Source organism: Bufo gargarizans, chromosome 8 (genome assembly GCF_014858855.1).
Source record: "Bufo gargarizans isolate SCDJY-AF-19 chromosome 8, ASM1485885v1, whole genome shotgun sequence".
NCBI classification, from domain to species: Eukaryota; Metazoa; Chordata; class Amphibia; order Anura; family Bufonidae; genus Bufo; species Bufo gargarizans.
In genome coordinates, this window is record NC_058087.1 from 81,448,344 (window position 1) to 81,473,014 (window position 24,671).

Below are 24,671 nucleotides of genomic sequence, written 5' to 3' on the forward strand. Positions count from 1 at the left end.
TATGGCAGCCAGGACGCTACTAAAGTCCTGGTTTCCATAGTAGTAGTGGGGAGCGGGGGAGCGGTATACTTACAGTCCGTGCGGCTCCCGGGGCGCTCCAGAATGACGTCAGAGCGCCCCATGCGCATGTATGACGTGCCATGCGATCACGTCATCCATGCGCGTGGGGCGCCCTGACGTCACTCTGAAGCGCCCCAGGAGCCGCACGGACGGTAAGTATACTGCTCCCCCCGCTCCCCACTACACTTTACCATGGCTGCCAGGACTTTAGCGTCCCGGCAGCCATGGTAACCATTCAGAAAAAGCTAAACGTCGGATCCGGCAATGCGCCGAAACGACGTTTAGCTTAAGGCCGGATCCGGATTAATGCCTTTCAATGGGCATTAATTCCGGATCTGGCCTTGCGGCAAGTGTTCAGGATTTTTGGCCGGAGCAAAAAGCGCAGCATGCTGCGGTATTTTCTCCGGCCCAAAAACGTTCCGGTCCGGAACTGAAGACATCCTGATGCATCCTGAACGGATTTCTCTCCATTCAGAATGCATTAGGATAAAACTGATCAGGATTCTTCCGGCATAGAGTCCCGACAACGGAACCTTATGCCGGAAGAAAAGAACGCAAGTGTGAAAGAGTCCTCAACCTTGTTTGTAATTTGGTTAATTAAATGAAGTGGCTCACTGCTGATAATGGATGGTATGGTGCTGCAAACTAATATTTGAGGACGCCTCACCTCAATTGGAAAAGTAATTTACAAGATATGGAAGCGAGCACTCAATTCTATTCATTAAAACTCACTGGTTAAAAATGACATTAATAAAATGACATGCAATCAATAATGGTTAAAACGATAATATATAACAATATAATATAGGACAATTTCAACGGTCGACCGTGTGAACACTGAGACAATATAATCCAATGCAATATAAAAGCTCCTACAGCATATAATGGGGATTCCAATGGTACCCAAAAAATAATTAGTGAAAAAATACTAGTGAATAAATAAATACAATTAATCAAATAGTGTTAATGATAAAATGCAATTCATAAGCTTAAACGTGATAAATTGGTGAAAAAACGGTGAGTAGAATAGGTGGACACTGTTGGAGTCCAGCGCGGTATAGCGCAATATGCTGTGCTTGATTCCTATGGAGAAAGTGGATGGGTCCGAGTCTATGGTGTCGTACACCGCAACACAAATACACAGGGACACAATGGACTTTCTCAATAAGATCAACACTATCAATTCGGACCCTGGATGTCTCCTTGCGAGCATTGATGTGGAGTCCCTTTATAGTTCTATACCACATGATAAAGGGCTCCGAGCGGTGGAATATTTCCTAAAGACTAGGGGGATACACTGCAGGGCACACAGTGGTTTCGTTCTGAGGCTTCTTGAGTTCGTACTGACCCACATTTTTTTTTTCTATTTAATGGGCGTTTTTTCCACCAGCTCAGGGGGATGGCAATAGGGAGTCCCTGTGCCCCTTCTCATGTCAACCTCTTCCTGGGCTGGTGGGAGGACACCCATATCTTTCCAGACCGGAAAACACGTGGTGGACAGACAAAATCATAGTCTGAACACATTATATCGACAACGTGTTTCTGGTCTGGAAAGGTGGGTCAGACGAATTCAATAGGTTTGTCACCGAGCTTAATGTAAATAAAATTGGTCTTCGTTTTACATCTGAGATTGACCAGAAGACAATCGCCTTTCTGGACGTCCGCGTCACGATGACCGTTGACAAATTGATAGCTGACATATATAGAAAGACGACTGCTACCAATTCCCTTTTGCACTGGGATAGCCACCATCCGGTTCCCCTCAAACGAGGGAATACCGAGGGGTCAGTATCTCCGTGCACGAAGGAATTGGCTCGGACAATCAAGCCTTCTTCACAGAAGCAAAGAAATTACAAACAAGTAATTTACAAGATATGGAAGCGAGCACTCAATTCTACGGCACCACTCAGATTTTATTCATTAAAACTCACTGGTTAAAAATGACATGCAATCAATAATGGTTAAAACAATAATATATAACAATATAATATAGGACAATTTCAACGGTCGACCGTGTGAACACTGAGACAATATAATCCAATGCAATATAAAAGCTCCTACAGCATATAATGGGGATTCCAATGGTACCCAAAAAATAATCCGTGAAAAAATACTAGTGAATAAATAAATACAATTAATCAAATAGTGTTAATGATAAAATGCAATTCATAAGCTTAAACGTGATAAATTGGTGAAAAAACGGTGAGTAGAATAGGTGGACACTGTTGGAGTCCAGCGCGGTATAGCGCAATATGCTGTGCTTGATTCCTATGGAGAAAGTGGATGGGTCCGAGTCTATGGTGTCGTACACCGCAACACAAATAGCTTGGCTGTTTAATAGTACAGTCCCAGAGCACGATGTTATATCGGCTATAGTCTTACCTCTATCTGGAAGGAGCCGTCAAGGGTCTGGTCTCCTATGATAAGGTAAAATTTCTTTAGGACGCTGAACAATCTGCTCGGGACGCCGCTCTGTCTCCGCGGCTCACAGACTCTGATGGTCTAGCCCAAATCTCGCGATACTTCAAGCGGGACTTTCGTCCAGTTTCAGCGCTTGCTGAGATATCCCGGGCAGTAAGATGGTCACAGAAAAGCAGTTGTTAAATAATTCATCTGTAAAGCATGTCCATGCAATAAGTCCTTGTTACGGAGGTAAATGCGGAGTATCTGTTACCCAGACGCGTTTCGGGATATTCCAATCCCTTCTTCAGATGGCAAATTGGAGTAAGAAAATTGGGATGGAGACGAGGGCACGGCAGAGTATTGAGACCCTCGCGATGCCCCACGTCTCCTGCCCCCTCCACGTGGCCATCTTTTGCCATGCCTCCTTGCACCAAAGGAGTTTCCTCTACCGTAGGTGCGATATTGGGGCTCAGTATCTGATGACTCAATATCAGAGGAGGAGATTTCAGAAACTACAGGGGGATTATTAATGATGGGCTGTTTATACGCCCTATTTTCCCTAAACTCAGTGAGGTCACGGACAAACTGCCTGTGTTTCCTTTCCTTCAGTAGATTTTGAAATCTCTCTACTAGGGTTTGTAGAGATGACTCACGTCTACCAAAGTTAGGGTCCTCCCTGAGTTTAAGGGCCAAGTCTATTTGATTCTGCAACTTAACAGAGATACATTCAAATAGCAATTGTTATTCCTCCAAGAGAATTTTCATTAAATTAAGCGAACTCCGGGTCAATTCTTCCTCTCATTTGACAGTCAGATCTGCTGATATAATACGGTCGGCTGGTTTAACCTGGTGGCGAAGGCCCTTGGGGACTATTTTGTGCTCCAAGTAGCTCTCTATTGATTTGATTTCCCACCAGGATTTGATATTATCCTTATATCTAATGTATAGTTCATGAAACACCTGTTTGCACAATGAAGATGTGACCAGGCCCGGGATATCCCTATCCGAAAAGATATCCTTTGCCTCACTAATAAGAGCTTCAGTGAAAAGTGTACCAGAGAGAAAATTTGCCATAACAATGAGGGAATACTACGTTCCAGCAGAATCAATAAACAAAAATATATAATGGGGTATGTAGAATATATATCACAGTTCCAGCATAGAGAAGACCCCTAAAAACACAATTTTAATGATATACCTTAAAAGGATCCCATTTGGATCCACTATATAAGACACAAAAAATACATACAGGATATGTCACCGATAATCTCCTCCAGCATTTGATAGTAACCTGGGGTGCGGGGAAAAAAAAAGTGTGTCCCTATGTCTACCCCTATCCTACAACCTCAGCCCAGGGGAGGCTCCTTTGACATCAGGGCTCCTTTGACATCAGGGACTTCTGTAGCTGTCGCAGCAAAGGGGCCATATATATTTGCCAATGTCCCTGTCCCAAAGACTACATAGGGAAAACAATAAGGGAGCTACGTAGGAGAGTGTGCGAGCATGTTAACGATGTCTGTAAAAAGAACACCACTCCAGTAGCCTCACACATTAATGAAGTGCATGACGGGGGACCATTTATGCCTTAAATTCTCTGTGTTGGAATTGGTACCACCGTCACCTAGAGGTGGGGACTGGGACAAGAAAATATTGCAGAAGGAGTGTGTATGGGTCCATAGGTTTAGATCCCAGGCGCCTTTAGGCATTAATGAAAGGCTTACGTTCACCAGTGTGGCCGTGTCTAGGATGTTCCTATTCCTCTATAAGCCAAGCTCTATGTGATTTTTTATTATTTTTTATAGTGTACCGAAAATTAGACCACATGCGTAAAACATGAAATATTATGTAATATCAATATGGACATTAGCGACCCGCCATCTGGTCACTGTCTTGAGATAACCACGGACTGTGGATATTCTCCTTGTAACTATACATACCGGATTACTGTGATCCTGGCTGCAATGCATTTAGGGTATTTTGTGATTGTGTATGGAACCTTCATCTACATAACTGCTGCTACATTATATGACTAGCGCCTTATAATGACTGTGTCTCCCCCCCCCCCCCCTAATACTGTGTCTTGTCCACCCCCTTCATTACCTCCCAATTAATCTATTGTTATAATGTGGGCTGTAATAATATACCCAAGTATGGCAGGTGTACCTTCACTGGGAGTCGATATATGAGTAAGGGCTGTTTCACACGAGCGGATGCCGTGCGTGACATCTGCTCCGTGAAAGAGTGCCAAGACCCGATGCAGACTGCAGAGGCACGGAGCATTAACATGACTGATAATGCTCCGTGCCTCTCTGTGAACTCTTTAATACGAAAACACAAAAGTGTGGTATAAACCTAGACATAATCTTTCTGCATCATCAGGGCTTTACTTGGATTGACACACATTGACATCTTACTTAAAATCGATGGATTGGGGACGGAAGTATTCTGTGGAACGCATTTGCGTTCTATAGATCGCTAATATAGGAACCGGAAATAGGCTTTTAGATCGGAAGCCGCTGTTTGGAACGCACATGCGTTCCAAAGACCGGAATGGTGGCGCTAGACTGACTGGACTACATTGATGTTCCTAAGAAACCGGAATGAGGCCAGTCCGGGAATAATGTGAACCACCAATAGGGCGTTTGGCGCTAATTGGCAGCGCTTTAACTGCAGCTGCAGCACTAACTACTAGACCGCCTACCAGGGGGAACGGTGACCGAGGGGAGGCCTTCATCATGTAAGTTTACATGATGAAGGCCAATCTTGGTCAATGTAGCTATAGGTCCTGGACTTTTTTTATGTGTTTCTGGTGTAAGCACCACTTGTGACTGTAACTTTTGATTTCAGTGGGGGTCTTACTTAGACTCTGTCACAGTGAGACAACAGGAATGGTATCCTGCTGGGATGTATCATATCATCTGAACTGTGAGTTTACACTAAATAATAATCTTGTTTATGGTAATGGTGGACAGTATACTGATTTGGGTATATGACTATCTCTTGCCCTACAGGATGCGAAACACACCTTTTGGTCTCAAGGGACTCTGACCCAGGCACCATAACCAATGTTTGCCTATGAATGGCCTAGAATGGTGCTATAAAGCATGTATACTGGCCCGAATACAGCCCCCTGTATCAACTATATGTAGAGTGACCATCTGATTCTGTCTGTGTGACCTGGCTTTATGCCAGTACCTAGCTTGTAAAAATTGCATTGTATAGACTAACAGTGTCTTATTGAACCACCTGATGATCCCATAGCATTGTCTAGGGGTAAACGCGTCGAGGTAACCCAGGTGTAGGACTACTAAGTCAACACTGACTATCTATATGTTTTGTATACAGTATGTCTGTACTATGTGTTTTGTTTTGTGTTTTTCTTCCATCCAGCCTATTGGTGTACTAATGGTACTTTATTGTCCACACCTCATACCTGGGCAACTCTAGAACAATCCCTGTAGCACCCCTCTAGGGACTTTTGAGGTATAGGAGTCTAGGTACGCGGACAGGGGGCCTCCACCACAAGGAGCCTCCCCTGGGCTGAGGTTGTAGGATAGGGGTAGACATAGGGACACACTATTTTTTCCCGCACCCCAGGTTACTATCAAATGCTGGATGAGATTATCGGTCACATATCCTGTATGTATTTTTTGTGTCTTATATAGTGGATCCAAATGGGATCCTTTTAAGGTATATCATTAAAATTGTGTTGTTAGGGGTCTACTCTATGCTGGAACTGAGAAAAAATGCACACACTGAATCCAAACTAATTCAACTTTTCTCCAAAACCATAATTTTTTTTCCTGAACAGATCATGACACAATCCATATCTCTCGTGTGAAAGTGGCCTTTATAGGTTAATGACGTTATCTAAATACTTTACAAAAAGTTTTGTTTGAAACGCATCGGTCCCTATTCCGCCCTTAACAGTGCTTTTCTTGTTAGGCGTGAGTGTAAACTGGCTTTTCTGCTTCCAGGTACTGTATTGTTGACTTCTCATGGTTGGGAAACTGTTTGGCTGCTGATGAGGAAGTCATCCACAGATGATTGGAGGCTTATTCATGAAGAGACAAAGACTGTAGTACTGCTTACTATGTTAATCATAGCCTTACTTTTATTAGATAGAAATAAATGACTATACTCATTAGGACCAACATTTTTTCATGTGTTCTCATAACAAAAATTCAATTTCTAAACTAGAGAGCCCTTTTTAAGTTGGGTTTTGTGGTAGTGCCTTGCGTAGTGGATGGCAGGAGGATCTTTTTGCAAGGAAAATCAGTGAAGGAGGTATGGCACTTAAAGGGAACTGGTCACCCTGTTTGTTGCCATCAAACCTCCTGGATGCTCTTATGCAGCTTAGGTTTGGGTCCCAGAACAAACCCATCTGTTCTTGTAAAAGTATAGTAAATAAAGAAGTACTGTAACTTACCCCGAAAGGAGTCTGGAACTCATCTCAAGTGGTGCACCTCTCGTCACTGTACATACACCTGATATGTACAAAGGCAGAAGGGTTTGATATGGGTTTAGGATTAGTGTTGAGCGAATTGGAAAACCTCTAACGTTATTATGTAGCTGGGGTTTAGGATCCTAAATAGGGATGAGAGAACTTCTATTTTCAAGTTCAGTGTACACGGTTCGGGTTATCTAAGAATTCCGTTATGGATTCCGCTACCATAACTTATGTTCTTAGATAACCCGAAACTTGTACACTGAACTTGAAAATAGAAGTTCTCTCATCCCTATTTAGGATCCTAAACCCCAGCTACATAATAACGTTAGAGGTTTTCCAGTCAAAACCATTGATCATCTATCCACTGGATCGAGTATAAATGTTATATTCGTTGGGGACCTGCACGCATTGCTAGAATGGGGCCCCTGTGGATCTCGGCCGCCCAGCCAGCAAGTAGAGTAAATTGAGCAATAGTCAAGCATGTGCAGTGCCAGTTGTGCACTTACAGAAACGGCCAAGCGCTGTGCCCTCATTTGTTGGTGGAACTTCACGTTAAAGGGGTTATCCCATCTTAGACAATGGGGACATATCGCTAGGATATGCCCCCATTATCTGATAGGTGTGGGTCCCACCTCTGGGACCCGCACCTACAAGGAGAACGGAGCGGAGAGAGTTGAGGAGGGAGAACCGCGTATGCGCAGCTGCCCTCCATTCATTTCTCTGGAGCCGCCGAAAATAGCTGAATGGCTATTTCCGTCGGCCCCATAAAAATGAATGGGAGCGGTGACCCCGCATGCGCAGTGCGCTCCCATTCACTTCAATGGCATAGGCGGGGAGCTGCGCCTGGTGGTGGACAGATCCCAGGATACCCGGGGTCCTCCAGCCACAACTCTCCCCAGGTCCGCACCTATCAGACAATGGGGGCATATCCTAGAGATATACCCCCATTGTCTAAGATGGAATAACCCCTTTAAGATGAGGCCTTGTGCACTTTATCTCTCTCTCTTTATATATATATATATATATATATATATATATATATATAATTTTAATTTTATTTTTTTGCTGTGCATAAGGTATTCATCTTGTCAGTGCCCAGCACTAATTTATCAGTACTAGTCATAGTAGATAAGAATTAGCTTTGGTTTCTACATTAAATAAATCATGCTGCTCATTCCCAAATGTATTCATTTTATCTGAAAAGAAGTATTTGTAATGTAGGTCGATTCATCACAAACGAGCATCAGAAAGCTAATGTTAAGTAAAGATTTGTAATAAAGATTTATTTCAGATGTCCTTCCCCAGTGTGGGGGTGTGAATGTTAGCAGCCCGCACAGATAAGGTGGAAACTCCAGGAAGAGGAGGCATTATTCCACTAATGTATTGTTCTCTGCACCTATTTATCTTCTCTCCACATTTGTCTGGAAGGTTTAATGAAAAAAGTATTGAGATTTCTATTATTGAACCATTTAAAACCTGTTTTTCAGCGTATTTAGATGTAAACATTGTAGAACAGACCAACAGCAAATTTTTTACAGAGATTTGTAAATTGTTGTAGTTTCTTGAGCAGGCGGTGGTTGGGAACAACATCATGCCGGCAGAAACGTTGAAGGAGCCATAGCGTTAAAGCAGCACTGTAGCCTCCTGAAAGTGAGAATCAGTGGAGTCTGGGGTAAGGATAAGGCTAGTGACACATTGCAGCGCACAAGTGGAGATGAATTGGGCTGAGAATGTGCGGATGCCCTCCATTCATTCCTTTGGGAGCACCAGAAGTGGCCTAGCAGCGTGTTATTTTCAGCAGTCCCATTGAAATTAATGGGAAGTGCACCTTGCAAGCATGAGCTACCACTCCATTCACTTTTATGGGGGTGACAAAAATGGCCGATCCAGTGCTCAGCTATTATCGGAGCTCCCATAGGAATGAATGGAGGGCAGCCACACATACGCGGTGCGCATGGTGCACCCTTCTTCACTTTGTGGGCTCTCTTCAAAAGATAGGTGCAGGTCCCAAAGGTTGGAACCCTCACCTATTAGACATATGCCCCCAATTTCTGAGGTAAGACAACCCCTTTTAATATTATTATCTATCGGCAGCTCATCACCATGAGTAAACAGATGTGTTGCCGACAAACAATAAATCTGTATGGGGATGAACATTCATGCAGTGGAGATGACTGCTGCATGTAAATGCAGTTTTAACAAGCTGGCAGTGGCCCCAGTCATTGCACCAAGTATTAGCCCATGAAAATGGGCCCTAGTTAAGGGATAAACAAAACAATGTTCTACTACTTTGTGGTGATTTGCTCTGGTAGACAGGCTTGTGGACGCAGTATAGAGGCAACAACAACATTTTTAACTTAAACAGTTCAGTGTTTATTTACACATAAGGATAAGCAAAACAAAAAGTCAGTTTCAAGGAAAACAGTCACCTTGAATGCAGAAGTCCTAGGACATAGCAGAAAGCATCTGCACTCACGCCAACAAGGTAGCAGGCCTTTACCCAGGCCCAAACTCAAACACAGAGACTGACAGAGCTTCACTGTCAGAGAGGAGTAAATTCCTACCACCTGACAGTGCTGCCTATGTTTTATAGCCCAAACCAAGACCTGGCCTGGAACGTGGGGAGAAGCCACCCATTCTGCACTTTGGCTGCACCCAGTAAGAGCCGGCCCAGTTCGGCTTTACAGCCTTACTAAATAGCAAAACCATGTCAGCCAGCACTAGCTGCCGCTGACACATGAAATTACCGACTCTTGCCTCACCGAGGCCAGGAATCTCGGTGACACATACCTTCCGTCAATGATGGACTCTTGCGCCTTCCTCCGATTTTATAAATTTTTTATTATTATTGTTATAACAGAATATAATTTAAGATAATTTCAGAAGTTTAGAGGACTCTTGACATTCTCTACTCTAAATTGTAATTTCTTGCTAGAAAGATAAGAGTACCCATCCCCCTCCTTGTTTATTGTATCCCTGAGGGATGCATTGTACTGGAGCGTGAAACTTCTCTAGTTTTATATCACGATAAGGTAAATGATGAAAGCTGTATGCAATGTAATGCATGTCAGAACTTTGGAGGTTGACTAAGAGGTTACAGGCTCATTACAGAACACTCCTAGTTCATGCACACAGTAAAAGTCTATAAATTCATCAGTTTTCTTTCTGCATTTTTGTGTATGAAAAAATAACAATATGAATGGGGGGGGGGGGAGCTTTAAGCAGATAATCATTCCCATATTGCTTTTGCAAGAAGATTCAGCTTTAATACTCATAGCTGAATACAAACATTGCAAACAGTATGTTAAGTATGTGCTGCAGGACTTTGGATAGAGAAAGCAATCTTTAAAACAAGAAATGTATGTTAAAGTCATCAGCTGTCGACGGCAATATTTAGTCTATTTTTATAGGTTTGGAAAATGGCATATAATGACCTACTAACAAATGTGTAAGACAAAACACCTGTAGGGTGTAGGCCATGCTATGACGTCAGAGTCCCTTCAGAATTATTGCAGATTTTACACCAAAAATTCTCACATAGCATTCTTTAATTTCTGTGAAAAAGTTTTGTAAGTTTGTTTTTGAATAATACAGAACAGAAAGTTTGTAAAATATTGTGCCAAGATATTAATCTTTAATTTCTATGATCAACTTTTTCTCTGCAATGTTTTTGCATTGGAGATTTTTATTTTTTGCATGAAGCTCTAGGTCATGCAAAAAATTATTATGACTATTTTTAAGAATCACATCAAATTCAGGGAGAAGATTTGCTATGCTAAATGTACCTGTTTGCAGACGGAGTGGAGATGTGTGTCTACTACGTCCGATTTTATGCACTGGCTTGGGGTAAAGAGAAGTAGAAGAGGGGCGTAGCTAGACTTCATTCGTATGGGAGTGACCAGCCTCCATTATTCATGGGTACTGCCCCTTGTACTCTCTTATGCTAATTTGTATATCAATGTAAAGCCTGCATGCTATAAGTTTTTGCCCCTCATTTGACAAGGAGTGGGTCCTAGCAAGAAATGGGCACGGTGTTATGGGAAAGGGGTATAACTTAAGATGCACCAATGTTTGCCAAAACTGCATCCCAATTTATGTGCTGGGTAGGCCAACTGGCAGAAAGGTAGACAAGATAAAAGATACGCCAAATTAGTCATCCAGCAGGAGCCACTTTGACAAGTTTGGAGCCTCTTTAGGCTAGGACTACACAACGACATTTTGTCGCAACAATTTTTATAATGGTAGTCTATGGTGTTGCACTGCAACATACTGCGACACGACAGTCGCAAAAAACCCATTCAAGATTATTTATTTTTTTTGCGATTGTCGCAGCATGTCGCAGTGCGACACCATAGACTTCCATTATAAAAATTGTTGTGCGACGTTAATGTTGCGCTGTAGTTGTGCCCTATGTTTTGCTCAGACCTAGCCTTAGACTGTCTAAATATTAGAAAGGATTAGTAAAGATGTCCCGGTCTATGGCAAAGCTTATAGCCGTCAATGCCTGCTTCATTTCATTAACCTTTCGTAGGGAAGGCCTTGTTTCTTCAAATATAGTTGTGATTACAGTATATTGTCAACCTTCAATAAGCAGGACACTCATTGCTGCTGCTACCACAACCGTTATTTTGGCCTCCGTTCCACATGGTTTGTCCAGAAATGAACCCACTTGAACAATCGATGACCTCAAATATGAATATTTGCAATTTGTATATTACATCAACTATGTCTTTTCTGGACCTGTCACAGCGGTTAGGCTTAACTACATGCTGATAATTTGTGTTCTTTTCATTTAAAGGTAGTATTACAGCATAATTTGAGTGAATGCTGTGAATTCTACAGTTATTAAATGCATTTACTTAAGGGCTTATCAAGAATCTCTGCTTAAATATAATTAGCATAATGATAAGGACTTCAACAATATAATATGTATGTTATTAGTTGCCAACAGTCTATAGTGATTTTCAGGGACATTTGGCTACAGAGCCATTGTTTCCTAATCCTATTGTGTTTTAGAGGAGTTTGGTATATTATTACCACATTGTATACTGTTTATGGAGTGGTCTTTTATACTTTTTTGTCAGTCAGACATGTCCTACCAGTCAGATTGGAGTCTTGAAACCATAGGGTCTGGTTCCCCATAGGAAATGTGTCACCAAAAATGTTATCTGCCAGGTAAACCAGAAAGTAACAATGGTTTTAGTTTCTGATATTTTATTTTATTCTATTTCTTGAAGGTGATTAACCTCTTATGGACACATGACGTACCGGTACGTCATGATGTCCTGGTACTTAAGGACACATGACGTACCGGTACGTCATGTATGGTTCCGATCACTGCCGCCGGGCGGTGATCGGAACCCGGTGCCTGCTCAAATCATTGAGCAGGCACCTAGGCTAAATGCGCCGGGCGGTCCTGTCACCCCCCCCATGTCGGCGATCGCAGAGAACCGCAGGTCAATTCAGACCTGCAGTTTTCAGCGTTTCCGGGTTATTCGGGTCTCTGAAGACCTGATAACCCGGAACAGAATGGTGATGGTGGTGTGATTTCACCCTACCAATCACCATCCAGTGATCCTGAGTGGTGATGGTGACATCACCACTCAGGATCGCCTCTGATTGGTCTGTGGGCGGGACAGCGGCAGATTCAAAAGATGCAGGCGCTCCTCTCCTCCTCCTTTTGTGTTCCGGAGTCGGAGGAGAGAGGAGCTGCCTGCACGTGTCGTCCGTCGGTGTCAGCATCACCCCATCTGTGCCCCCCAGGACCCGATCTGTGCCCCAGCACCCCCCATCTGAACTTCAGGTACATAGGGAAAGCATAGGGAAAGTTTGGGTTAGGCAGGGAAAAAAAGGAAAGTTAGTTTGTTCAACTTTGATTGCATCACCATAACTTAGGGTGTCTGGGGTCCACAGCACAGCTGTGTGACCCTAGACCCCCCCCCCCAGGGGTGCTGCCGCTTGCCCCCCCCCCCCCCCCACTTTTTTTTGGGGTGCAGGATTTTTTTTTTGTGTGGACGCTGACTGTGGCCGGCACTCTTAGCGTCCGGCCACTGTTAGCGCATCGAACACCCCACCGCTGATCAACTTCGGGCGGTTGATCAGCGGTTTAGAAAAAAACAAAAACAAATTTTTGGGCCTTTTTTTAGTTATTTTTATTTATTTTTTTCCTGTTAGTTTTAGGGTGAGTTCATGAACACCCGTGCCCCCACACACATGCACACAAAATAAAGATTTCCACACACGCACATAAACACGCAGACACACACTCCCCTATGGCCCGCCGGACGTTCTCGGCCGAGGAGGCATACGCCCAGCTTGCCTCTGACTCAGAGAGTCCCAGTGAGGACGAGGATGACCCCACATAACTGTTGTCATTCGCGTACTCCTCATCATCCAGCGATGATGATGAGCCCCCAAGGCGGCAGAGACGCCGCCTGGTGGAGCAAGGGGATCGCCATGTTAGGGACCCTGTGGCCCAGCCTGGTACAAGCTGCTCTGGGGCTCGTACTGGTTTCCCGGCCCACCAGTTAAATCCACCGGAGCACCCTGCCAGTGAACTAGTCTGGTGTAGCCCAGAGCAATACGAGCCCGTGATTCCTGATTTTGTAGGCCAATCAGGAATCCAGATTTCCACAGTGGGCTACACTGAATATGACTTTTTTTGTCATTTTTTCAGTGACCCACTGGTAAATCTGATGGTGGAGCCGAATCTGTACGCCCAACAGTTCGTTGCTCAACACCCGGGCTCCTTTTTGGCCAGGCCCGGTGGCTGGACGCCGGTCAGTGCAGCCGAAATTAGGACATTTTGGGGCCTCGTGCTGCATATGGGCCTGGTCAAGAAACCCAGTAGTCAGGCTGTACTGGAGTGGGGACGTCCTATACCAGACCCCACTTTACAGTACGGCCATGACACACTTACGGTTTGAGGCCATCCGGAAATGTCTGCATTATTGCGATAATGCAGCATGTCCCCCCTGAGGTGATCCTGCCCATGACCGTCTGTATAACATACGGCCGGTCATCGATCACCTTGGGGCCAAATTCATGGAGGCGTATGTACCTGGAAGGGAGGTTGCGGTTGATGAGTCTCTCATTGCGTTCAAGGGGAGACTAATTTTCCGCCAGTATGTGCCCTCCAAGTGGGCGAGGTATGGCGTGAAGCTATACAAAATTTGTGAGAGTACCTCAGGGTACACTTACAAATTTTGTATATACGAGGGGCGAGATTCCCAGATTCAACCCCCAGAATGTCCCCCCACTCTGGGTGTTACCGGGAAACTTGTGTGGGACCTTATGTACCCACTGCTGGATAAGGGTTACCACCTGTACGTGGATAACCTTTATACCAGTATCCCGTTGTTCCAGTCCCTTGCCGCCAGATCCACGTCTGCTTGTGGGACCGTGCGGAAAAATCAACGCGGCCTCCCTCCCCTCCCCCTCCAGGTACCTATCCCCAGGGGTGAGACCCGTGCCCTTACCACTGAAAACCTGTTGCTGGTCAGGTATAAGGACAAGAGGGATGTCCTTATGCTGTCCACAATTCATGGTAACGGAATCACCCCTGTCCCTGTGCGAGGTACCGCGGCAACGGTCCTCAAGCCCGATTGTATCGTCGACTACAATCGGTATATGGGAGGAGTTGATCTCTCTGATCAAGTCCTCAAGCCATATAACACCATGCGCAAAACCCGGGCATGGTACAAAAAATTTGCGGTCTACTTGGTACAGGTTGCCATGTACAACTCTTTTGTACTCTCCCAAAGCGCTGGCAGCACAGGGACATTCCTCCAGTTCTGTGAGGCAGTCCTCAAGGCCCTGATCTTTTCGGACCGAGAAAGATCAGGCCGGAGTACCTCGGGAACTGTAGGCGCCCGGATCGTCCCTGGCCAACACTTACCAGGTGTGGTCCCCCATACTGGAAAGAAGGGACGAACCCAAAAAAGGTGCAGAGTGTGTCACAGGAGGGGGATACGGAAGGACACCACAACTCAATGTGACACGTACCCCGATCATCCGGGCCTCTGCATTATTGGTTGCTTCAGGGAGTACCACACTTCCATGGAGTACTAAATTTATATCCCAATTTAGCACTGACATCGGATAAAAAAACTGGTTCTCAGACTTGAGACACCCAAAAAAACTAAAATAATTTATTAAAAGTAGACATATTGGGTATTGCTGCGTCGGTAATAATCTCCTCTATAAAAATACCCCATGACCTAACCCCCCAGATTAACACGGTCCAGAAAAAAAAAGTGCACCTTACATAATAAAACGTTTAATAGCAAGCGATCAAAAAGTCATATAGCCCCCAAAATAGTGCCAATAAAACCGTTGTCTCATCCCGCAAAAAATGAGCCCCCCACATAAGATAATCGGATAAAAAAAAAAGAAAATGACTCTTAGACTTTAGAGATACCCAAAAATTTTAGACTTATTAGGTATCGCCGCGTCTGTAAGAATCTCCTCTATAAAAATGCCCCATGACCCAACCCCCCAGATTAACACGGTCAAAAAAAAAAAACTGTGCCAAAAACGCTATGTTTGGTACTTTTCCATTTCAATCAGTTTTTTTTCGGTAACAAAACAAGGGTTAACAACCAAACAAAAGTTAATATTTATTACCCTGATACTGCAGTTTACAGAAATGCCACATTTGTGGTCGTAAACTGCTGTATCAGTAAAAGGGAGTCCGCAAAAGGAAAGGACCGACATGGTTTCTGGAAGGACGATTTTGATGGCCTTTTTTATTGACACCTTGTCTCTTTTGAAGCCCCCCCGATGCCCCTCTAAAGTAACAACCTCCCTAAAAGTGACCCCATCTAAGAAACTACACCCCTCAAGGTATTCCAAACTGATTTATACAAACTTTATTAACCCTTTTAGGTGTTCCTCAACAGTTAATGGCAAATGGAGATGAAATTTCAGAATTTCAATTTTTGGTAACCTTGCCTCACAAAAATGTAATATAGAGCAACCAAAAATCATATGTACCCTAAAAATAGTCCCCCAAAAAATGCCACCTTATCCCGTAGTTTCCAAAATGGGGTCACTTTTAGGGAGTTTCTACTCATGGGGTGCATCAGGGGGGTTGAAACAGGACACTGTATAAATTAACCGGTCCATCAAAATCGGCCCTCCAAAAACCAAACGGCGCACCTTTCACTCTACGCCCCGCTGTGTGTCCGTACAGTAGTTTACAGCCACATATTGGGTGTTTCTGTAAACGGCAGAGTCAGGGCAATAAAGATACAGTCTTGTTTGGCTGTTAACCCTTGCTTTGTTAGTGAAAAAAATTGGTTAAAATGGAAAATTAGACAAAAAAATGAAATTCTAAAATTTCATCCCCATTTGCCAATAACTCTTGTGCAACACCTAAAGGGTTAACAACGTATGTAAAATCAATTTTGAATACCTTGAGGGGTGTAGTTTCTTAGATGGGGTCATTTTTGGGTGGTTTCTAGTATGTAAGCTTCGCAAAGTGACTTCAGACCTGAACTGGTCTCTAAAAATTGGGTTTTTGTAAATTTATTAAAAATTTCAAGATTTGCTACTAAATTTCTAAGCCTTGTAACATCCCCCAAAAATAAAATATCATTCCCAAAATAATTCAAACATGAAGTAGACATATAGGGAATGTAAAGTCATCACAATTTTTGGGGATATTGCTATGTATTACAGAAGTAGAGGAACTGAAACTTTGAAATTTGCTAATTTTTCAAAGTTTTTGGTAAATTAGGTATTATTTTAATAAAAAAATGTAAAAAAAAAAAATTTGACTTCATTTTACCAGTGTCATGAAGTACAATATGTGACGAAAAAACTGTCTCAGAATGGCCTGGATAAGTCAAAGCGTTTTAAAGTTATCAGCACTTAAAGTGACAGTGGTCAGATTTGCAAAAAATGGCCTGGTCCTTAAGGTGAAATAAGGCTGTGTCCCTATTGGGTTAAGGGGGTGGCCATCTTGCCTGAGCTGTTCTTAACCACATTTAGGCTCCTTTCACACGGGCAAGCATTCCGCGTGGGTGCAATGTGTGAGTTGAACGCATTGCACCAGCACTGAATCCGGACCCATTCATTTCTATGGGGCTATGCACACGAGCAGTGACTTTCACGCATCACTTGTGCTTTGCGTGAAAATCGCAGCATGCTCTATATTCTGCGTTTTTCATGCGACGCAGGCCCCATAGAAGTGAATGGGGCCGCGTGAAAATCGCAAGCATCCGCAAGCAAGTGCGGATGAGGTGCGATTTTCACACATGGTTGCTAGGTGACGATCGGGCTGGGGATCCGCTCTGTATTATTTCCCCTTATAACATGGTTATAAGGGAAAATAATAGCATTCTGAATACAGAATGCATAGTACAATAGGGCTGGAGGGGTTAAAAATAAAAAAGAATTTAACTGATCGCGTTGTTGCGGATCTCTGTCTTCTTCTGTAATGTTGAGCTGCCGGCTAAGGACCTGTGACATCACATCACATGGTCCCTCACCATGGTGATGAACCATGTGATTGGACCATGTGATAATCACAGTGATGTCATCAAAGGTCCTATTCCTGAAGCCGGGCTGCGCGATCAAGTGGATTAAGGTGAGTTAATTTATTTTTATTTTTTAACCCCTCCAGCCTTATTGTACTAAGCATGTTATAAGGGAAAATAATAGCAATCTACAGAACACCTGACCCAAACCCGAACTTCTGTGAAGAAGTTTGGGTTTGGGTACCAAACATGCCGATTTTTCTCACACGTGTGCAAAAACACATTACAATGTTTTGCACTCGCACGGAAATATCGCCTATTTGCCCGCAACGAACCCGATTCTTATTCGTGCAAAAAGACATGACGCCCGTGTGGAAGAGGCCTTAGAAAGCATTAAAAAATAGCTTTACGGCAGCCACCTGAGCCATAGACACAAAGGAGGCCTCATTGACTTCTATCGAACAGTCTTCTAGGCATGCTCTGTGTGACCTGTGTGCAAAAACTGTAGAATTTTATGGTTTTTGTTTAAATATACTGTAGATATTGACACCAAAAATTCTTTAAAAATATGTTAAACATAGATCTCATTTAAACAATAGTTCACTTTCGGATGACACATCTCCTTTGATGAGGAGGTATCCGCTATGATATAATGACTGCCCGCCTTCTTTTAATGGCTATCAGAGCAGGTCCTCGTTCTGCAGTAGAGGAGGGTTGTCGGCACCAGGAGCACTCCTGCACTAAGAACAGCTCTGGATCCTGCTTAAGAGCCAAGGTTGACAGAAGCTCTAATTGCAGCTGGTAATTCTTTGGTTTCTGTGGCCCATGACCACGGTGTGATCAGAGGGGGCTGCCCTTACAATTGAGTCAGTGGGTTTCCCACTGACCTGATTGGAGACGGGAGAGCTTTCTATAGTCAGCCCTGACCATGTACAAGGAAGGCTTCACGAATTTGCATTTCCATTTTAGTATATGTGCTGCCGAAGGTGCTCGCTATGGCAGCACATTTACTAAAATTGGAAAGATACAGATAAGATTAGCATGGCCCCTGCGAAAGGATGACGCACAAATTTGTGAAGCGTACAAGTGATGCCAGAGCTGTCTGTCCAGTTATCCTGTTTTTAGGGCATATTAATGTTCCCCATATGGGATATATTTGTTTATATTTTGATAGTTTGGGCATTTTGGGATGTGGCGATTGTCAATGATAATTCTTTTTTTGTTTTTATTTTTAATATCTGCTATTTAGGAGATGCGTCCCACACCTACCAGAATTGTAATGGCATATCGTATTGATATACGAGGTCCCAGACGACACAAATCCTACTGAGCTTGCACCATGTTTAACGTGCGGACTTCCACCATACATGTAGGGTGGCAGTCCTTAAGGGGTTTGTAACTGTCAATTCAGGCAATTTTTTTAGAATAAGCTGCCATGTGGCTACACATGAGTAACAGCAATATTTCTGTCGTTTTAAGACTTGTATCTTGCATTTTTGCAGGTTTCCCTCTGCAATATGTATGTAATTCTTGTATTTTTCAGAAGTAGTGGGCGGAGACTAGATGGTTTCATGTCTGCCCATGCATAAACGGGATCCTGCTCCCTAGCTATGTAGCACAACCTGAAAAACAGCAGCAGTTATGGAGGATATTTTTATAGCATATCATAACAGTCCATAAGTGAATTAAATCACCTACAGATCAGTAGCAGCTTCAGTCACTCTTCCATTGCCTGTCTGCAGCAGCGACTTCCTTCTCCTCCTCCACCCCTCTCCATAGACCTCTGTGTAATGTTATCATTATCCTCATAGATTGTAAGCTCTTGCGAGCAGGGCCCTCATTCCTCTTGTTCTAATTATTGACTTGTTTGTTGCTATGTTATTTACTACTGTCTGTACATGAACCCCTGAATTTTAACCTGAAATAAAAAAAAAAAATCCTATTTTAGTGTCTCCATTGTCTGAGAGCCATAGCTTTTTTATTTTTTGACTGATTATCTTAGGTAGGGTCTAATTTTTTGCTGGATGAGATGACAGTTTGATTGGTACTATTTTGTGAGACATACGCCTTTTTGATTGTTTGGTGTTGCACTTTTTGTGATGTAAGGTGACAAAAATAGCTTTTTTCGACAGTTTTCTTTTTTTTATGGTGTTTATCGAACGGGGTGGATCATGTGATATATTTATAGAGCCGGTCGTTATGGACGCGACGATACCTAATATTTGTGTGTTTCTTTTTCAAATTTTTTATTATAAAATCAGGGGAAAAGGAGCATTTTTATTTTTTGACAGATACCGGCGCATACAGCCGGTTCTCTGCAGCTGATCGTGTGGGTGCAGCTCCTTCACCCGCCCGATCAGCGGGCCGTAATAGTACGCCGCTGGGCGGCAAGTCACGTCCCGCTGTGCCATACTATTACGATGCTGGTTGGGAAGGGGTTAAATCACGCGTAATATGTTGGCGCTATATAAATAATTGGGATGTGGCGATTATTATTAATAATACCACCCATAAATGATTATTATTATTATTAATTATTATTAAGGGTGCAGGCAGCTCTGAGCAATGAAATGAGAGTTATTGAAAAAGAGGGAGCAGGAGAAGAGTCTGTTAAGATGAGACGGAAGCCTGTCTCTGATTAGATATAGTACTAAGTCTCTCGTAGTCACGTGTTCTATTAATTTATGGAAAAAAGTTAAATGACATTTACTCTTGCAGTTCAGTGGGGCAGTGAATCTATTCTGTCATTTGTGCTGAAAAAAAATCTTTTAAAGGCATTTTCCCATCTATCCAACCTCTGGGAATCCTGCCTATTGGAAAATTGAGCATTCCCTTATTCGCCACAGGAAGCCGCCATCACATTTCGGACATGCAGGACTTTTAGTCCGGCGGCCTTTCACTGTGCACTGCCGTGCTGCGCCGGAGCTCCACCCCATCCCCATTATAGTCAATGTGGACGGAGTGGCGGTCCGGTGGCACTGCGAAATAGCAGAAGGACGGATCCGACAGGGTGAACAGCCTGTTGGATCCGTCCTGCCGCAAGTGTGAAAGTAGCCTAACCCATGTTTTTCTTATCTTTGTTCAAGCCTGTATAAGTTAGAAAATGTTTGCCCCACCATTTCATTCAGTGCCTAGAGGTGGAAGCCACCTTACCTGGTAGAAATGGGGTCTACAGTCTCCTGCTCTTCAAATAGATGGCGGTCACAGTAGTTGTCAGACTTTATGGCATATCCTGTGGATTGCATAAAGGTATATGGTAGAAAACGCCTTAATTTTTGATATAGACTGCTAATATTACATGCAGAGGTCTCCTCAGTATAGGGAGGACCGATCATTATACAATTGCTCTTCCCTACACTGAACCACTGTTTGCCAGCAGCAGATCATGATAAGACACCGTGATCTGCACCTGCAAACAATGATTTTTTTAACCTGTCAAAAGATTTGGATTGCCTGATGAATGAGCGTTTGCTCGTTCATCAGCCAGTTGGCGGCATTACTAGACTGATAGATTACAAGCACTCGTTAGCGATCATCTGCCAAAAAATCATCAGGTGTAATCCAGGCTTTAGGTTCTGTTTCTAAGCTGATCATGATCTCAGGACTGGCTGCTGCGATACCTGAACCACCTGCTCGTCTTTGTTTTCAAGGTTATGTTGAGAAACTGTATGGGAAGAATGATCGTAATAACGATTGTTCGTCCCCATGCAGTACAATCATTGGTTAAAGATGATCAGCCCAGGTAGGGGGGGGGGGCCTTTAGATTTGCTTGTGATTACATACTTTAACCAAGTACATTAGAGAAAAATCAGTGTCGCCAAAGCCAAGCTGTTTGTTGTGTGTTGGTTACATACATGAGCAATGTCTTTTATTAAACAGAAAAGTTTTCTTGGACCCACCTCAACCATTTTACCTTGGCAGTGTGTGCTGCATTCCTGTGGGCCACACAGACGTTTCACTCTTGGCAGCAGCACACTAAGCACTTAAGATGTTTTTTCTGGAGAACCTCCCTGGCTAGAATTGGCTGTTTATTATCAACTTAAGCTTTTGGTTTTCTCACTGTTTCTGCAGTATATAGGTGAATGTAATCCACTGTACAGGCTCCGAGGTAGTTCCAAAAGCACAATTGTTAAAGGACAAACTTCTTTTGCCCTGCTCCCCAACTTCAAGTGCACTCTTCCTCTAATGCTTCCAGAGCAGAGCTCATGTGCATACTATTTCCCCAGAATTCCAGAGGAGCAGTTGCCCGGGCTTTTACTATTGATGACCTGTCTTAAGAATAGGTCATCAATGTAAGATGCCATGTGTCAGACCCCAGCGATCAGCTGTATGAGGAGACGGCGTGCGCATGTGCCGTCTCCCTTTTCTATTCCTGTACACTGCTGCTGCCTATGGTCTTTGCTATAGACAGCAGCGCTGATCAGGAAGAGATAGGTCATCAATAGTAAAAGCCTGGACAACCCCTGGAAACTACTCACACCATTGGGCTAGCTATGATTATGGAGGCCGGTCATCTCTCGATTTTCTATTTTCCATGGATAACAACTCCGTTCTGAGGCAACTTTATTAGAAATTTACATTGTTCTGTCCCTCGTTTATTCTTTTAGGAAGTATATGAATACATTGACAACGGGATGTTACTATTTCCCTTTTTCAAAATGATCTTTCCCTGGTCAGTTTGGCTGTGTTCAGGCAGCGCACTACTATTTTACAACGGTGGATGTTAATGTCCAGTTGTCATTTCATTGATACATTTCCATAAGGAGTAATAAAGGAACAATACAATCCCAAATTCAAAGAAAATGCTTTATTGATGCTTCTTTTATCAGCTGCTTAACCACCTAACAGTTCAGCCTGAGAAGAGCTGGGGCAGCATCTAGAGATATGGGTCCTCTGGGGCCTATCTGCTGAAGGGGGCCCATGAAATGAGTGGAGAGCAGCTACCCTCTTCATTTCTACGGAAGTTCTGATAACATCCAGGCACTGGCCTAGCTATTTCCAGCAGCCCCACAGAAGTGGCCACGCTTGTGTGGTGAGCTCTCTATTCATTTCTATTGGGCTTGTGGAAGTACTTGAGCGTGCTTGCTCTGCTTTTTCGGTACTCTCTTAGAAATGAATAAAGAGCATGGGGCGCTCTTCTTCACTTTCAGGGGCCTGTTTTGGAGATAGATGCGGGTCTCATCTCTGAGACACACATCTAGCTTACTTTGATGGCATATCCCAGTGATGTTCAATCAAAGTCCCAGATGACACAACTCCTACATATAGTAAAATGATATATAATTCTGTAAGAATTCAGCAGTTTTTGTACTAACAAATGTCACAAAACTACACCAGTCATTCCCACGACAGCCTTCCCTTCCTTCCATTAGTCCTTCGTTAGAATGCAAGCAGGCAGCTTCACATTTATAGAACTGTCTTTGTGCAGCTAGGGGTTTTGATCCGCACATTTCTCATCAATCCCTCTTGCCATCATAATGCTTTAGCACATGCTAGAAACCTCTCATTTACACATGGCCAGCCTCTCACCTAAATTTGATAAAAAGATTAGCAGAGGCTGAAATTCAATATGTTTAATCAATCTGTCTTCTGCGGAGAGCAGTATTTTGGAGCTAGCCTGTGAATGAGGACTTTTAAATCATTATGACATGAAATATATCTAGTATTAAAGGTTACTTGTTGCTTCTTAGTATTACTTCTATATAATTTATTAAAGATTCTTTGTAAACCAAGTTTATTCAATGTACATTGAAAAGGAATACATTTTTCTAATATACTGATTTGGTAGTCCTTAAAGAGGACCTGTCCCCATGAAATGCGGTGCAATCTGGAGCAGGTTAGTATATAGTATGCCGTGGGAGGTGTTATCAGTGATAGCATGTTCTGCCAGACGTATCCAGCGAGCAGGCGGGGATCAGGAAGGGACAGGCTGCTGCCAGATTCATTGTTCTGCTCACAATGTGCTGCATCAAAGATCATTTCACCTGATGAACGGGCGTTTGCTTGTTCTTCGGGTAATCAGCAGCACATTTACAAGGGCAGATTTGTAGTAATCTGCCTGACCAGTGAGCGGTGTAAATCTGCCACCAGTATCTACACATAGATAGCTGTCAGTCACGGGTATAATGGCCATTTACAACTGAATAATGTTTTTCTTGTGAAGTCATGCATAAAAGTTGAAGACAACGCTTTTTATGTTTGATCCTAAAGCTTAAAGGGGTTCTGCAGTTTTCAAACCAGCACCTGGATCTGAATTGCATGTAACTAAACATTTAGCATAACCACTGAGCTATTCAATAACTGTATAGTGCCTCCTGCTGGTTGTTCTTTTTCCTAGTTTTCTGTCCACCTTGCTGAGGTGGATGCGCATGCTCAGTTCCATCCTTCTGCCTCTTGAGGTGTGATAGTGAGAGAACTGCAGCATAAAGGACCCTCCCCTCTCCCGAGCTACAGCAGATAGGACATGCCCCCTTGAGCTATCATCTTGAAATAAATGTAGCCGAACAGTTGGGCAACGAATGCGAAAGCTCTGGATCCATGCTAGGTACAGGGCAGTTTCTAGATTTGTTAGGAGTTTGTCCTGTACTGCATAATGTCTGATTTTCAATTTTTACATTAGGAGTTAACACCTTTAATGAAAACTTTTGTATTTGTGTTTTTTCAGGTACCAGGATACTGGGTGAAGATTCATCACTTAGAATACAAAGATGGAGGCATATTAGACCCTGATGATGTTGTTGCAGATGTTGTTGAAGACAAAGACAAGGTAAGAGAAAGTAACAGTAAAAGGAACAACGTTTTGTTACTGGCCGCTGAAGCAGACGCACTTGTCTAACACTTTCACTTTTCAGCATTTTGCATTTCTGCGTCCGACAGCTCGGTCCAGCCTCCGAGCTGTACTGAGCCATGATGCTGCGCCCATAGACTTCTATTGGCTCTTCTGTGACACTCTATCATTTTATTTTTGTCTGAATCCATGTGCCAACATTGTGGCAAGACTCTGGCTCTGTCGTACTGCAGATGGCCTTGATTGACATTAGTTGATATTTTATCACATTTCACTGGCTGCAAAAATAATGCTAATGTGAACAACCGATTCATGCCGTTGATGCACAAAAAAATGTCCCCGTGAAGTTGTCAGTGCTAATCAGGACAAACTTAACTTTTTTCTTTTTACTTCTAACAACCATTGTGTTCTACAGGGGCTACCTTATCACCAGAATCTCTGCCGAAATCTCCTTTCAATGTCACACACTTATAGTGGTTGCCATAATACA

General features: G+C 43.3%; 1 protein-coding gene and 1 non-coding gene across 4 annotated transcripts in view; both read left to right on the forward strand.

Annotated features, from left to right (window-relative positions):
- PARD3B (par-3 family cell polarity regulator beta) overlaps positions 1–24,671 on the forward strand; it is a 1,547,452-nt gene that overhangs the window by 51,932 nt on the left and 1,470,849 nt on the right. For all 3 annotated transcript variants that reach the window (XM_044302617.1, XM_044302618.1, XM_044302619.1), the window contains exon 2: positions 24,059–24,160. In XM_044302617.1, coding sequence (XP_044158552.1) covers positions 24,059–24,160 — 102 coding nt within the window. The remainder of the gene's footprint in view (positions 1–24,058; positions 24,161–24,671) is intronic.
- LOC122945894 lies at positions 18,381–18,487 on the forward strand. Its single transcript, XR_006391166.1, has one exon. It is a non-coding gene; the product is annotated as a U6 spliceosomal RNA (small nuclear RNA).